This window comes from Rutilus rutilus (genome assembly GCF_951802725.1).
Source record: "Rutilus rutilus genome assembly, chromosome: 1".
Classification (NCBI taxonomy): domain Eukaryota; kingdom Metazoa; phylum Chordata; class Actinopteri; order Cypriniformes; family Leuciscidae; genus Rutilus; species Rutilus rutilus.
In genome coordinates this window covers 67,479,902-67,495,593 of record NC_140209.1, presented here as the reverse complement: position 1 = coordinate 67,495,593, position 15,692 = coordinate 67,479,902, and the positions used below count along the sequence as shown (strand labels likewise).

At 40.5% G+C, this 15,692-nt stretch overlaps 1 protein-coding gene across 2 annotated transcripts in view; it reads right to left on the bottom strand.

The window, feature by feature from the left end:
- LOC311294934 (uncharacterized protein) overlaps positions 1-15,692 on the bottom strand; it is a 453,797-nt gene that overhangs the window by 160,326 nt on the left and 277,779 nt on the right. Inside the window, exons 1-2 of one of the 2 annotated variants that reach the window (XM_084416041.1) lie at positions 4,145-4,275; positions 3,117-3,545 (exon numbers count right to left, since the gene is read on the bottom strand). The exons of the other annotated variant lie outside the window; for it this stretch is intronic. Of the exons in view, the coding sequence (XP_084272167.1) occupies positions 3,117-3,412 (296 nt within the window). The 5' untranslated portion in view covers positions 3,413-3,545; positions 4,145-4,275. Of the gene's footprint in view, positions 1-3,116; positions 3,546-4,144; positions 4,276-15,692 lie in introns of those variants that run through there. 2 annotated transcript variants of the gene reach the window in all.

Here is a 15,692-nt window from a genome sequence, read left to right as displayed (position 1 = left end):
ATTGAGTACTCTCCTCCGCTATTGTCATAACTTTACATCTGTCTCCACAGCGCCTGTTAGCTTAGCTTCAAACAAGATGGAGGATATTGCTTTCAGTTTCAGAGAGTAAAGTCCCACCCACTGATCTGTAATAGGTCTGTAGCGTGAGCGGGTCCCGCCCCCTGGGAAAGATGAGGAACTAGTGCTTGTAGTCTCAACAGAAATCCCCCCCTCTTATGGTGCGTTCACACCGAACGCGAATAGCGCGTCAGGCGCGAGTGATTTCAATGTTAAGTCATTGCAAAGACGCGTTTCGCGCGTAAAAAATTCCTGCGGCACGAATGAGGCGTAGAGGGCGGCGCGGTAGACGCGAATACGCCTCATTCGCGCGTCAAGTTCGCGCGAATAGCGCGAATTGAGCGTCTAGCGCGTTAAGCGCGTTATGCGCGAATGATTTTATTAGTGCTATTTGTGCATTCACGCGTTCGACGCGAATTCGCGTCTGCCGCCAGAGTTGAAAAATCTGAACTTCTGCGTCAATTCGCGCCGCGTTAACCAATCAGGAGCCTGCTTGCTGCTGTCACGTGGTGAACTGACAGTTTATAATGTTATTTTATGTTTGGCCTCAATAAATTATTTTGTAATATGACTAAAATGCACAACAAAGCAAATCTTTCACATAAAAACTCGATTTCAATATGAGAGATACTCATTTTTTATTGAATGCTATTTATTCCATATCTATTCTAGATTATATGAAACTTTATTAATCTAATGTAAAGACAACAAACACAATTTAGTGTATAAAAACTTTAAAAAAAAATCACAGGACAGGTTTCACTTTTGGAGGCTGGCTCCATTTATTATCAAAACAAAAATAAATGACAGATTAGGTGCGGGCGAGGGTGAACCTCGCGCCGGGATGTACAGCGCGGGCTCGTCATGCAGCGACCACTCGAGGCCGAGGCTTATACGGCCTACGCTGTCCTCGTCAGCGTCCTCACCGTTAGGTCCACCAAACCTACCTCCTGGAGCAAATTGTGAAACTCCTGAAACCCTCCGGAGGGTCTGGTGGACCCGAGTACAGCGACGATGTCCCCTACGCAGCTGTTTCTGCTCTCCAGAGCATATACGAGCGGTGACTCTCTCGATTAATGCTACTGCTAATGCTCGATAAACATCTAAAAAAGATGGCCGCCAACAGGTTTCGAAACTTTCGCCTCCGGATTTCGCCTCTGACGCGCGTGACGCGCGTAAATTTCATTTCAAACTTTTGATTTTACGCGCGTCAATTTCGCTCTTGACGCGCGAATTAACACAAAGTGGTCAAGCGTATAACTAGACGCGGCAGGCGCGAATTTGACGCGCTATTCGCATTTGGTGTGAACGCAGCATTACACTTCCTCCTACAATGACGCAAAATGACGATTTTTGCGTCATTGTAGGAGGAAGTGTAAGAGGTAAATAACGGATTTCTCCCGTCTCAGGGGAAAATGAGAGAGTGTTGCACGACCATTCAATAGTATGACTGGGTTTCTAACAATGCAAAGCTTAATGCAAATGGATGGAGTGTCCCTTTAAATCACCAAATGGAGTTTGAATGTCACCTAGTGGCCATATTGGCTACTGCGCCTAAAACTCCCAGAGCATATTGATAGTTTGAGACAAATTAGAATTTTTCACTTTACCACTTTGAATTGCAATATTAGGGTGACCAGGCACAGGTTTTATATTAATAGAAAAGTAAAAATAAATGTAAAGCAGCGCATTAAGTTCAGCAACCATTTAAGTTTGGATATGTAATTTTCCAGTCTATGTTTAAGAATAGGATTGCCAGGTAAGAGGCGAATGAGGCTAACTAGTTATCTGGATTCCAAGACTATCATAGAAATATATTAAATTTGGATACATATTTATATAGCCTTTTTACCCTTTATTTTAACAACTATTTGTGCAGCCATACACACACTTGTGTTTGTGTGTGTTATTGCCAGTGTTGTAGCCTAGTTTTTAGGGGCGATTAATATAATATAATATAATATAATTAGTGCTGTCAAACGATTAAAATATTTAATCGCAATTAAATCGCATTAATGTCATAGTTAACTCGCGATTAATCGCAATTAATCGCACATTTTTATCTATTCTAAATGTCTCTTGATTTCTTTTTGTCCCATTATTTTTTCTCATCTTAATGCTCTTGTCAACATGGAAATGTGGATCGGCTTGCTTTGTGCAAATGTTTTTTATTGAAAACAACATTGGCATATACTGTAGTGTTCAATTTCACACTAACATTCTCGCTTGGAGCAAATAATCTCTCACACAATGTAACACATCAATATAAGGGTGAAAGAAATACTGACGAGGTCCTGATATTGACGAGGGGGCGGAGAATTCGCATCAGCTGTGTGTGTGCTTGGCCATCCAGTGGTGTTTCAGACTGGACGTGCTGCGATGATAGCTCAGTTCACAACGACAAAACACACAGATCACTTTGGTCTTGTCAATTGAACCATTTGGCCACTTTTTTAAAATTAAACTTTCCAGTCAGAATCTTGTTGGCATCCATTTCGGCGTCTCACGCTCATCATTCATCCACTCAAAATGTAACGTTAAAGGGGGTCGCACACTGGACAAGAAGCGAAGCGCAGTGCCTCATATTTAAATTCGAACACATTATTCTCTATGAGTGTACACACACCGGCGGCGCCATTCGGCGTTTTTATTGCTGGCCATAAACTGAGAAAGTGCACGTCCGATGTGCGATACAAGTTGTCCTAGACGCGGCTTCTCGTCCACTCTTTGGCCGGCTCGCAAGCCCAAACAAGTGTGCGGCCTGCCTGTTGTTGTTGTTGCTGTCGGCGTGCGTGTTACTAGTTGTTGCAAAAGCAAATGAGTGTGGCATGCCTGTTGGTTTGTTTCCGGTCTAGCTAGAAGTTGTTGCAAAAGCATGTGGAAAAAAAACTAGAAAGTTTGCTAGGTGTTAATCACGCGATTAAATTTTTTGCGTCGTTAAAATGGGTTTGCGTTAAAGCCGTTAATAACATGTTTAACTGACAGCCCTATATATAATATAATATAATATAATAAGCGCCAGCAGAATCTGGACCGGCCTTGAACTTCATGATACTCACGCAGGGTCAGAGGTCACAGCAGGTCCATCACTGAACCTAGGGGGATTATCCATGGAGGCATTACTCTTCATAGACACACAGCTGAATCCTGAAGATGGTCCATCACTGAACCTAGGGGGATTATCCATGGAGGCGTTACTCTTCATAGACACACAGCTGAATCCTGAAGATGGTCCATCACTGAACCTAGGGGGATTATCCATGGAGGCGTTACTCTTCATAGACACACAGCTGAATCCTGAAGATGGTCTATCACTGAACCTAGGGGGAGTATCCATGGAGGCGTTACTCTTCATAGACACACAGCTGGATACTGGAGATGCTGCTCTCTGATTGTGAACAGACGCTCCTCCTCTCTCTCCTCACACACACTTATTTTACAGGTCCGGTTCTCCTCTTCCTCCTTGATGTGAGACTTTATTTAAAGGCCTGTATGTGGACACAGAGGACATGCACAAAACACAATTGAATTTTGACACATTTTATTTAAGTGGCATTTAATTCATTTTAACTTAACGTCAACAGTTTTCTCCAGGTAATAGTGTGTGTTTCTAAAGCAACATGTCCGACATGTCAGCCACACTTTCAAACACAGCATCCTCGTTTAAACACTGGATTCACCTTCACTTTAATGACACTGCTGAACTCTTGCAGGTGTTTTTCACAATCCGTTTTTTCGTCTCGCATTAAGCAAATATTATGTTATTGTTATGTGTTTATCCTACGGCCACACTTTCTTTCCCCAGTCTTACTGCGTCACTGAACACGCATTAGAATAGTATAAAAAATAATTAAATACGTATTTAAAGTCAACCGAAGATTTCAACATTAAAATAATATTCTCCTGTTAAAGGAAAAAGTAAGTTTAACCATTTTCGGCCATTTTATAGTTGACGTGTTGTGAAGTAGGCCTAAGTTAGATACGAAAGCAACTTTCCACTTTATCATGTGTTTGAGTTCGCCATAAGCTCTGTTGAGACGCAAATACTCTATCGATATTAGAGCTATGAAAAGTTTAACTAACTTACTGTCACATGTGAAGCGATTGCTGATTTTCTATCTTCCGAAATGGCGTCTTTACAGTCATCGACTGCTTTCGGTTTCACTCATAGACAGTATATAAACTGGACACAGCGACCCCATTGGATTCAACGGAGGCAAGTGAAGTCAGAGCCCGTCTACGCCCTTACGAAAATTAACCATGGTTTTTTTGTAGTAACTATGGTTTTTTTGTAGTTACCATGGTTTAACTATGGTTTTTGCAGTAAAACCATAGTAACTACAAAATGAACCATAGTTTAACTATGGTTTTTGCAGTAAAACCATAACTGCAAATTAACCATGGTTTTACTACAATAACCGTGGTTTAACCATGTTTTTTTTTATAGTTACCATGGTTTAACTATGGTTTTTGTAGTAAAACCATAGTAACTACAAAATGAACCATAGTTAACTATGGTTTTTCCAGTCAAACCATAGTAACTACAAATGAACCATGGTTTTACTACAATAACCTTGGTTTAACCATGGTTTTTGTAGTAAAACCATAGTAACCATAAAATGAACCATGGTTTTTGTAGTAAAGCCATAGTAACTACAAAATGAACCATGGTTTTCAGTGTACTGTTTTTTTTTTTTTTTTTTTAGCATGTTTTTGTTCAGTCCAATGTAAATATATCTGCTGTGCATATGTTGCACTGACTTGTTTGGTAAAAAAAAAAAAAAAAAAAATATTCACAAGCATACGTGTATCTGCAAATATTTTTGTGAACAATCTGAAGAATTTTCTACAATTTGAACTATTTTAGTATTATGGCAAAGCGTACTAAAGTGATTTTATGCCCACCAGTAGTTGGTTAGACAAAAATCTGGTGATATGAATGAATGCAGTGTGTGTGCCATTTTGTGATGAAGTGTGCAACCACTATATGTAGTTTTGGTTGCAGTGCTTCATTTTGCATGATATATTCGGTATTTTGCAGTTTGGATGTGTGGTTTTGTAAATTGTTTTAAGTATTTTAATAAAACCAGGAAAAAAATAGTTTGCAAAATTGTGTGTTAGCAATTGGATATTTTTTTAATTGTTCTCACGTCAAGGGTGCAGTGATAGGTCAAATTACTGGTTCATTCATGATTGGTTGATGCATTGAGTATGTGGCATAGCAACAAGACGCTGGTTGGTCAAAATCGCTTCAGCCAAGGATTTTTCCGAACTGACAGCTGGAAGCAGGCTATCGTTACACGACAGCAGCGCGGTCGAGTTTGTTGGTTTATTTGAAATATTTAACTTGAAGAAGACGAAATTTAAAGGTGAGTTCTGATAATTTACGTTTATATGTAGTTCACAAGTCGAAAATATAAATGTTATAGCCACTTGACGTTAATTTAGCGAGTTAAACTAGCTTTGCACCGAATGCTTTTTAGCCATGTTTGACTTGTAAGTTATAAGTTACACTCTTTAATCTTTAACTAGTATTAAGTCATTGCGTGTACACATAATATGGCGTTTGTTCTCCATTATCCACTATAACTGTTAAATGTTAACTTTGCTATTAGGCAACATAAATCTGATTGCCCAAGGTCGCTGCAGCTGCAGACTCGGAGCCTGCTGCATCTACAGTCCCGCACCCAGAGTCCCGCATTCTCAGACCCCTCGTTTTTCGAGACAGCGCCTCCTATCAAATTAGATCGGATAAACATGTGAAGAACTTAAGCCGAAACGTGAGTATCGTCAATTTTATTTAGCGAATCATACCTCATTCGGTTTCTTTTTTAATCAAACTACTTTATAGCTCATCGATACACCAACATATGAATAGTCCATTTAATATTTGTAAAGTAGTTTGTAACAAAATTTGAGCCGTTAATGTATGTTTTTTCGCCTTTTTTCCCAGAAAATATTTTGATAGCTTATAGCCTACGTTAGCCTTTAACCTTGGACTTTTGGTAGACAAGCCATTGTAAAAATGTTATTAAAATTAGTTGACATTAAAGTAGACCAATTAAATACATTAAGTGTGTTAATATCAAAGAATGTCATCATTAATTATTTAATCAGATTCACCATTTTACCTTTTTTTTTAATTACCGGACCTTTTTTCCTAAAACTATTAAGTTGAATTAATTAATGCCGGAGTGATTATTTTACTTTATATAATTTATGTAGACTACTTAAATTAGTTATTATAAAACGTAGTATTAAAATGAATCAATATTAATTTAACTGATATGAAGTTGTTGCAGCCATTTCCTCCGTGGCCCTACTTATCACCCCAGGTATGCTTGTAATTTGCATTTGCAAAAAAATATTATTTATTATTACACAATATTTTTGACAATGGCATTCATCTTTTATTTTAGTGAAGTCGAGGAATTTGACAGAGCGATTGCAAAAAGAAGGAACATTCGCCTACCAGAAATTGTTATACCTTATGCATTTACATTTTACATTTATTCATTTAGCAGACGCTTTTATCCAAAGCGACTTATAAATGAGGAGTTTTTTTTTTTTTAATGCAACTGAAGACGAAAAGTAAAGTCACTAACACAATTCTTTCCTTTTTTCTTTCCTTTGTCCTGTTTACAGCAAGATGATGCTTAGGTGATTGTTAAATAAAGTACAGAATTGTTTATTGTTGGTGTTTTGTCTATTCTTATTTGAGTTTTGCTTCGCATTCAAAATATCAAAAAACAGGTTTTGTAATGTTAGCAGGTATAATGTTAATTAGACCATTATTGAACTGAAAGAAAAATTGGAATTTGAATAAAAAAAAACATTGTAGCAATACAGTATAATATCACATAATATTTTTCAGAAGATAGTTCAATATGCAATTGCGACTTTATTTCTCAGAATTGTGACTTTATATCTCGCAATTCTGAGAAAAAGTCACAACTCAGACTTGATATATTGCAATTGTGAGAAAAAAAATCAGAATTGTGAGATAAAAAGTCGCTATTATTATTTATTTATTATTCAGTGGCGGAGTCAAGCTTCCATAGTAATTGTATCCCTTCATCAGTAATTTTCTTTCAATTACACCCTCGCTCAAAAAATAACTACTGGGTAATTTGTTAGTCAGAGAACACAATGAGTTTTTTTTGGCACATGCATTAAGCAGGGAACACAAATATTTATTTGGATAACTTTAAATAAAAGGAGACCGTATTGCATCCTATTGTTTTCAATGGCATTTGGATAAGGGTGTTATACGATTTTCCGAACAGCAGGAGGCGCTGTCTCGAAAAATGAGGGGTCTGAGAATGCGGGACTCTGGGTGCGGGACTGTAGATGCAGGCTCCGAGTCTGCAGCTTCATAATGTTGGCAGCCGTTACTGCATTTTCAAATAGATGGAGAGCGGGAACTTCGGAGCACGAGCACCACAACAACCATGGCTTCGCCCTCGCTTCACAGAGGCCGGACCCGAATTATAAGATGAAGAGAAGAGGAAATTCAAATGTGGGTTTTATGTTTATGTTTAACCAAATAACAAATGTATAAAGCGTTACAACTTAACATGACAATAACGAGTGTAAATTGTGTAGGTACGAATCGAGTCGGTGATATTAACCGTCTGCAAATATATTTTAAAGCAATTGAGTTTCTGTGTCGTGAGTACACATTTAATAGGTAATTATTGTAAATGAATGCTTAACCAGAGGTTCCATTCTGGTGTACTTTACATTAGTCCACAATACTGTATGCAGTTGAACGTGACTGAACACCACTGAACAGTGCACAGATAAAATAGGCTAGTTGATCACTCGTTCTCTGTGTTTAAATGATTGCGATTAACTTACCTGATTCTGCCCTAAGTCATATACAGGTCATTCATTTTAACAGAGAACTTTGTTGAAACTCAGCAAATGTGTTTTTGATTTTTAGATCATGAAGATGATGGGGTAAACTACCAGTGCTGGTCTCACTGATCATCACACATCTGAAAGTCTTCCTGCATCCTCAGCTGTGAGGCAAGTATCAGTACAATAAGTTATTTGAGTTTCTTAAAGGGATACTCCACTTTTTTGGGAAATAGGCTCATTTTACAACTCCCCAGAGTTAAACAGTTGAGCTTTATCGTTTTCGAATCCATTCAGCCAATCTCCGGGTCTGGCGGTACCACTTTTAGCATAGCTTAGCATAGATCATTGAATCGGACAAGACCATTAGCATCTCTCTTAAAAAAATGAACAAAAAGTTTCGATATTTTTCCTATTTAAAACTTGACTCTTCTGTAGTTACATCGTGTACTAAGACTGACGGAAAATGTAAAGTTGCGATTTTTAGGCTGATATGGCTAGGAACTATACTCTCATTCCTGTGTAATAATCAAGAAACTTTGCTGCCGTACCATGAGTCCAGCAGGCGTAATGATATGACGCAGCGCCAGATAATAGTCCCCAGCTCAGTAGCCTATTATCAGGCGGCAGGCGCTGCATCATATCATTACGCCTACTGGACTCATGGTACGGCAGCAAAGTTTCTTGATTATTACGCAGGAATGAGAGTATAGTTCCTAGCCATATCAGCCTAGAAAATCGCAACTTTACATTTTCCGTCAGTCTTAGTACACGATGTAACTACAGAAGAGTCCAGTTTTAAATAGGAAAAATATCGAAACTCTTTGTTAATTTTTTTAAGAGAGATGCTAATGGTCTTGTCCGATTCAATGATCTATGCTAAGCTATGCTAAAAGTGGTACCGCCAGACCCGGAGATCGGCTGAATGGATTCGAAAACTGTAAAACTCAACTGTGTAACTCTGGGGGAGTTGTAAAATTAGCCTATTTCCAAAAAAAGTGGAGTATCCCTTTAATCTTATGATATTCTTTTTTCTGGTGAGGTTGAATTTTTAGTCCTAAGAGTTTGTTTGCCATAATGACAGAGTGATGTCAATCTTGATAAAGTGCCTGCTGGGATTACTACACTAGCTTTAACATATAATTTGAACATACATTTGAACGTAGGGCTGGGCGATAAAACGATAACGATATGTATCGCGATAGACACGTAATCAATATCAATAAAAAATGCGTTCGATAAAACGTTCGATAATTTTTTTTTTTTTTCTTCGTCGGAAGAAACCAGAGGTTGCGAAAGCAAATTTGGTTGCATGAACAAAGGCACTCAACTCTCTGGTAACCTTGCAACGTAGGGGGTGACACGCAACAGCCAGTCAGTATGGTTGCGCAATATTGTTGTCTCGTGTTGGATTCTTCAGTAACAGAACCGGCGTGTAGTGATACAGCGATTGTTGATAAAACAGGAAAACCGTAGACTGACCGTAGTCAGACCATGTCGTCTGCAAATTATGCAAGACCATCGTCAGTTTCTCTGTTATTCGCGTGCTTATGAGCTGTTTTAACCCTCTGGGGTCTGAGGTGTTTTTGGGGTCCTTGAGATGTTCTGACATGCCCTGACATTTGTGCTTTTTTCAGTTGCTTATAAACATAGTAATGGCAAAAAAAAATTACACACTATTTAGCACAAACAGGGCTACCATAATATGTGAGCAACAAGAATGTACATGTCTGCATTTTTGAGAGAATAATGTTTATGCGTGGTTATTGAAAAAACTAAAAACTAAAGTTTCTGAAATAAGACCACAAAACACACACTAAATATGTGCCAATAAGACTTTTGTCTAATGGATGTCATCGCCTAGTGTTTTTTCTTCAAAATTATGTGAAAATCACCCTGCCTAATCCTTCACATAACACAATACATTGATTTGAATTTTGCAAAGCACTTTCTGTTTGGAAAGGCAATATTCGAGTGGGCGTCGACGATCATACATATGTAGTGGTTCACACCTGAGGACCGCATACTTAATGAGCCATTCATTCAGGTGAGTCACTGAGCCACAAGAATGCAAGAGCAACAGTTGGAAGCATCTCAATTCTTTTTTATTTTTCCACATATTGTGCTTGCAATTTGGCCTATAATAGCCAAGGAAAACATGTAATTGTGCAGTTAATTCTCATACTGTGACAGTTTGAAGTTTTGAGTTCTGTTTTTGAATCTTTTTCAGTGTTTTCAGTTTTTGTGACTCGTTTCCCCCTGTCTTTGTCATTTTGGTTTAGTCCTGTTAGTTTTTCCCTGTCTGTTTGATTAGAAATGCCCATCACCTGTGTTCTGTTAATTATCTCATTAGTCCCAGTTCTTTTAAGCCCTGTGTTTTCCCTCAGTGTTTGTTGGTCGTCGTCATTTCATGGTTGTGTGTTTTGAAGTCCTGGAGTTTCTTTTCCCTTGTTCCTGTATGTTCATAGAAGTTAAGTTTGTAAATAAATTACCTAAACCGCAGTTCCTGTGTCCTCGTCCTCGGCTCCCTACACAAGCCTGACAGAACGACCAACCATTAAACAAAAACTACCCTAGAAGAACCAAGAATGAGCCAGAGGAGATGTAACCGGAGGAAAAAGGTGAAATCATTTAACACACCTATCCTCTTTCAAGGTGAATGCTCACTGGAAGAGTATGTGGGGCTTTACATGGATCTCTACGATGACGTGACGTGGGAGGAAGAGGAATTGACACAGAGTTTCTGGGGTGGATTAAGGGACCCTCTTGCCCAGCTGATTCTGGTAGAACATCTCGATCAGACTTTCCTGGAGTTTGTGGACCACACGCTGTGGGTGTGTGGGTCGGACTACGTGGTGGAGGATTTTCCACTCAAACCAGTTCCGAATCCGGTATGTCCTGAATCCATCGTCTATCCGCCAGAACCAGAACCCATAGTCTGCCCACCTGAAGCTGAACCCGTCACCTGTCAGCCAGAGATTGAGCACGTTACATGTGAGTCCACTCAAGAAGACACAGCGCTGATTGTGATGTCTGCGGCGATTCTGTGTGTGTGGGCCACACACACATCAGTTCTGGCCCATGAGTCCAATCCCGAATTCCCCAAGATGCTGGTCCTGTCCAGTCCCGAGTCCAATGATGTGTTGGTCCCGTCCAGTCCCGAGTCCCATGATGTGTTGGTCCCGTCCAGTCTCGAGTTCCCCAAGATGCTGGTCCCGTCCAGTCCCGAGTTCCATGATGTGTTGATCCCGTCCAGCACAGAGCCCGCTGATCCAGAGCCCGCTGATCCAGAGCCCGCTGATCCAGAGCCCGCTGATCCAGAGCCCGCTGATCCAGAGCCCGCTGATCCAGGGCCCGCTGATCCAGGGCCCGCTGATCCAGGGCCCGTAGCGCCAGAGCCCGTTGATCCAGCGCCAGAGCCCGTTGATCCAAGGCCCGTAGCGCCAGAGCCCGTTGATCCAGCGCCAGAGCCCGTTGATTCAGCGCCAGACCCCGCTGATCCAAAGCCCATTGATTCAGCACCCGTTGATCCAGAGCTTGCTGATCCTGCGCCAGAGCCTTCTTCGCCGCTGGTCCTGCCCAGCTTAGAGCCTTCTTCGCCGCTGGTCTTGCCCAGCTTAGAGCCTTCTTCGCCGCTGGTCCTGCCCAGCTCAGAGCCCTCTTCGCCGCTGGTCCTGCCCAGCCCAGAGCCCTCTTCACCGCTGGTCCTGTCCAGCCCAGAACTGCTTTCGCCCCCTGCCTCATCCAGCCATGTGTCAAAACCTGACAATTTCCCCATTAAAATTTTGGGGGGGCGCAGTATACCTGTTAGGGGGACCGCGGAGGTCTCTCCGACGAGGTTCCCAGTGTCACCATGGCCACCAGAAAAAACATCTCTGCCATGGCCACCTGAAGGGTCATCTCCGCCATCGCCATGGCAACCTGAAGGGTCATCTCCGCCATGGCCGCCCGAAGGGTCATCTCCGCCATGGCCGCCCGAATGGTCATCTCCGCCATGGCCGCCCGAAGGGTCATCTCCGCCATGGCTGCCCGAATGGTCATCTCCGCCATGGCCGCCCGAAGGGTCCTCACCGCCATGGCCACCCGAAGGGTCCTCACCGCCATGGCCGCCCGAAGGGTCCTCACCACCATGGCCACCCGAGGGTCCGACAGCGCCGCCCTGGACGCCCGAGGGTCCAACAGCTCCGCCCTGGACGCCCGAGGGTCCGACAGCTCCGCCCTGGACGCCCGAGGGTCCGACAGCTCCGCCCTGGACGCCCGAGGGTCCGACAGCTCCGTCCTGGCCACGCCCGCAGCCTGCTCCGCCGTGGCCACGCCCACAGCCTGATCCACCGTGGCCGCGCCCGCAACCAGCTCCGCCCTGGAGGCGTCCTGCCTTATCTCCCTTGCCTTGTCTCCCCCGTCGGCCTCCAGGGCGCCCACCCTCCCACCCCTTTGGATGTTTTTTACGGCGCGAGGACGCGCCTTTGGGGAGGGGGGGGTACTGTGACAGTTTGAAGTTTTGAGTTCTGTTTTTGAATCTTTTTCAGTGTTTTCAGTTTTTGTGACTCGTTTCCCCCTGTCTTTGTCATTTTGGTTTAGTCCTGTTAGTTTTTCCCTGTCTGTTTGATTAGAAATGCCCATCACCTGTGTTCTGTTAATTATCTCATTAGTCCCAGTTCTTTTAAGCCCTGTGTTTTCCCTCAGTGTTTGTTGGTCGTCGTCATTTCATGGTTGTGTGTTTTGAAGTCCTGGAGTTTCTTTTCCCTTGTTCCTGTATGTTCATAGAAGTTAAGTTTGTAAATAAATTACCTAAACCGCAGTTCCTGTGTCCTCGTCCTCGGCTCCCTACACAAGCCTGACACATACTGTATTTTCAATTTTGGAATATTTATCCTCTCCCCAAATTTGTCACTAATAAAACACAATAAAAATTATTTAAAGAAAAGGCTTATATTTACCTTTTAATAGTTTGTTTACATCTACCTTGTAAATATTTAAATAAACAACAATTCAAGTGTAATCTTTCTTTATACAAACTAAAGTATACATTTTATCATACATAAAATACATATGTAACATAGGTCTTTCATTTTTATTATAAGGAATATAAATGCTAATTTGCAGTTTAATACGTTGCTTATACAAATATATATGTGCATACACACACACATATATATGTGTATATATTTATACACAAAAATAAATTTTATTTATATTTTTTATATACATTTTTTTTTCCACAAATTGTGCTTGTAAATTGTATAATATCCAAGGTAAACATGTCTAGTAATTGTGCAGTAAATTCTCATACTGTATTTTCAGTTTTGGAATATTTATCCTCTCCCCAAATTTGTTACTAATAAAACACAATAAAAATTATTTAAAGAAGAAAAAATTATATTTACCTTTTAATAGTTTGTTTACATCTACCTTTTGAGGGACATTTTCCATTATTATTATTATTCCTCACAGCGCTGCGAGACGGTGTAAACAAGTAATGATCTGAATAAACTTGTGTTTTCTCGAGCTGATATGGGGCTCGAGAAAACACAGCCCCTCACAGGTTTGCGCCGTGGATTCCCGCGAGTCAGACGCGGATACTGTGTTTGTTTTAGGCTCGCGCAGTCTTCACTCGGACGCGCGCTTCAATCCGTTGTGGAGACTCTCTTTTCATTCCAGTGAAATTACAAAATAAAATACACACAAGCATGTCTCTGCCTGATATACAACCACTGATAAACATAATCTGATTTGACAAAAAAAAAAAAACTATATGAGTGCGGATTCGAACTCAGAACCTCTGACACGCTAGGCAAATGTTCTACCACTAGACCACTTGAGTTCACGTATTTACTCACGTGAAAACTCGGTGTTTACTCGGCGTGATCAATTCGCTCTTGAACATGCTGCCGTTCGTCTGAGTTACAATCTTCCTCTGAGGAAAAGCCAAGGTGAGTTATTCCTCGCTGTCCAGGATCATCTGAAGGGCGTCTTTAAACGTCATCCTCTCTAAACGCGATGAACTATCAGTGAATCTGATCTGATGAAACTTCGTGTTTTCAAGGCATTGATCGGGGGGCGGGTGCGAAGCATAGATCACCTAAACTATTTACCATGTCAATAGCGCCGGGGGCGGGGCGGCCTCAGTTCATTATAGAGATAATTAGGCAGAAGGAAAAAACGGTACCTCTCCTTGCTTTCAAACGGATTACATGAGTTGAAAACATTTGTTTTTTTTATTAATTACTTCATTTAAAAGAAGAGATTTCAAGCTTCATAGAGACATATATCACGTGCCTGTGTGAGAAGTATTCGCTGAGTTATGATTCATTTTCGGACGCGTTTCAGAATGGACTACACGGACAGAGAGAAGGCAGAACTCGCTCCGTGATTATTTTTCTTAATTTGGCGAAAAGCACAACACTTTGTTTTTATTGTGAGTATACAGAAAAATAATACACATTTAACAGAATCGATTGATGTATGAAACTCCTATGGAAAATCAAAGTCAACAGAGTATTTATGAGTTTCTTTTACACTGATAAAAAAAAAGCAAGCTGGTATCGCCGGCGATACCGCCGACCTCAGGGGGTTAACGTGTGCGTTTCTCAGCGCGTACATGTGAAGCTCACATGCACTCTGTCTACCAGCGCCTGGATACTGGACTATATTTCGAGTCTTATTGTGCTAATACTGTTATATACACACAAGGTTTACATAAACTAGTCGGATATGTCTAAAGTGAAAGCAAACTTGAGATGCGTGTATATTAGACGCGTCGCGCGCAGCTCTTAAAGAGACAGTATAGTAATAGTAAACACGCTGCCGCTTGTCCTTAAAGGGATAGTTCACCCAAAAATAAAAATTCTCTCATTATTTACGCACTCTAATGTTGTTCCAAACCTGTATTAATTTCCTTCTTATATTTTCAGATATTAATATTTTGAAGAATGTGGCTATCCAAACAGTAAACAGAGCTATCCCTTTAATGTTAATAAAACAACAAAATGCAAAGAGAAAATCATTCACTGCTCTTGACTGATAACTTTAATAGTAGCTTTAATAAGTATCAATGTATGTTTTGTTTTATTTTCATATTTGTTCATTTAATTACTTTCTTCAATGCTACTGTTAAATACACCTACTGTAGCTGAAAACATAAAGCACTGTTTATTTAATCTGTATATTAGGTTGTGTGTACGTGTAATGTGTATCTTTGATCTTAATATTTAATAACAAAGAACATAATGAGAACTTTTTTATCTTCGCCCCTGTCTGCCATTCTTTTTTATTTTACATTTTGTTACCTAAGGCTTTGAGCATTACAGCCAAACTAATGTCCATATTTTAAAAACAGCCACAAAATAGTAAAACCAACATAAAAAAGAATCGTGATAAAATCATTAATCGTGATTTTCCTTTAAAAAAATCGTAATATTATGTTTGCCATATCGCCCACCCCTTTATAAAGCATTTCTTACGTATTCTTTAATTTTGCACCTTAATTCACTTTGAAATTCATTTTTAATATGTTTTAGCTTAACTCAAGGGCATCCAAGATGTAGGTGTCTTTGTTTCCGCAGTAGTTTCAATTTTGATATTTTTAGGTCAAACCGTTCTTGTCTGTCAGTCATATAATGCAGGTCGATGGTCACTGGCTCAAAACACAAGCACAGAGTCCAAATTAAAACAATTCCCCACGTCCAAATGAAACAATTCCCCATCATAAGTACACATTGATGGCCTAAGACACGAAACGAGCGGTTTGTATCGCTCGATATACATCTATGTAT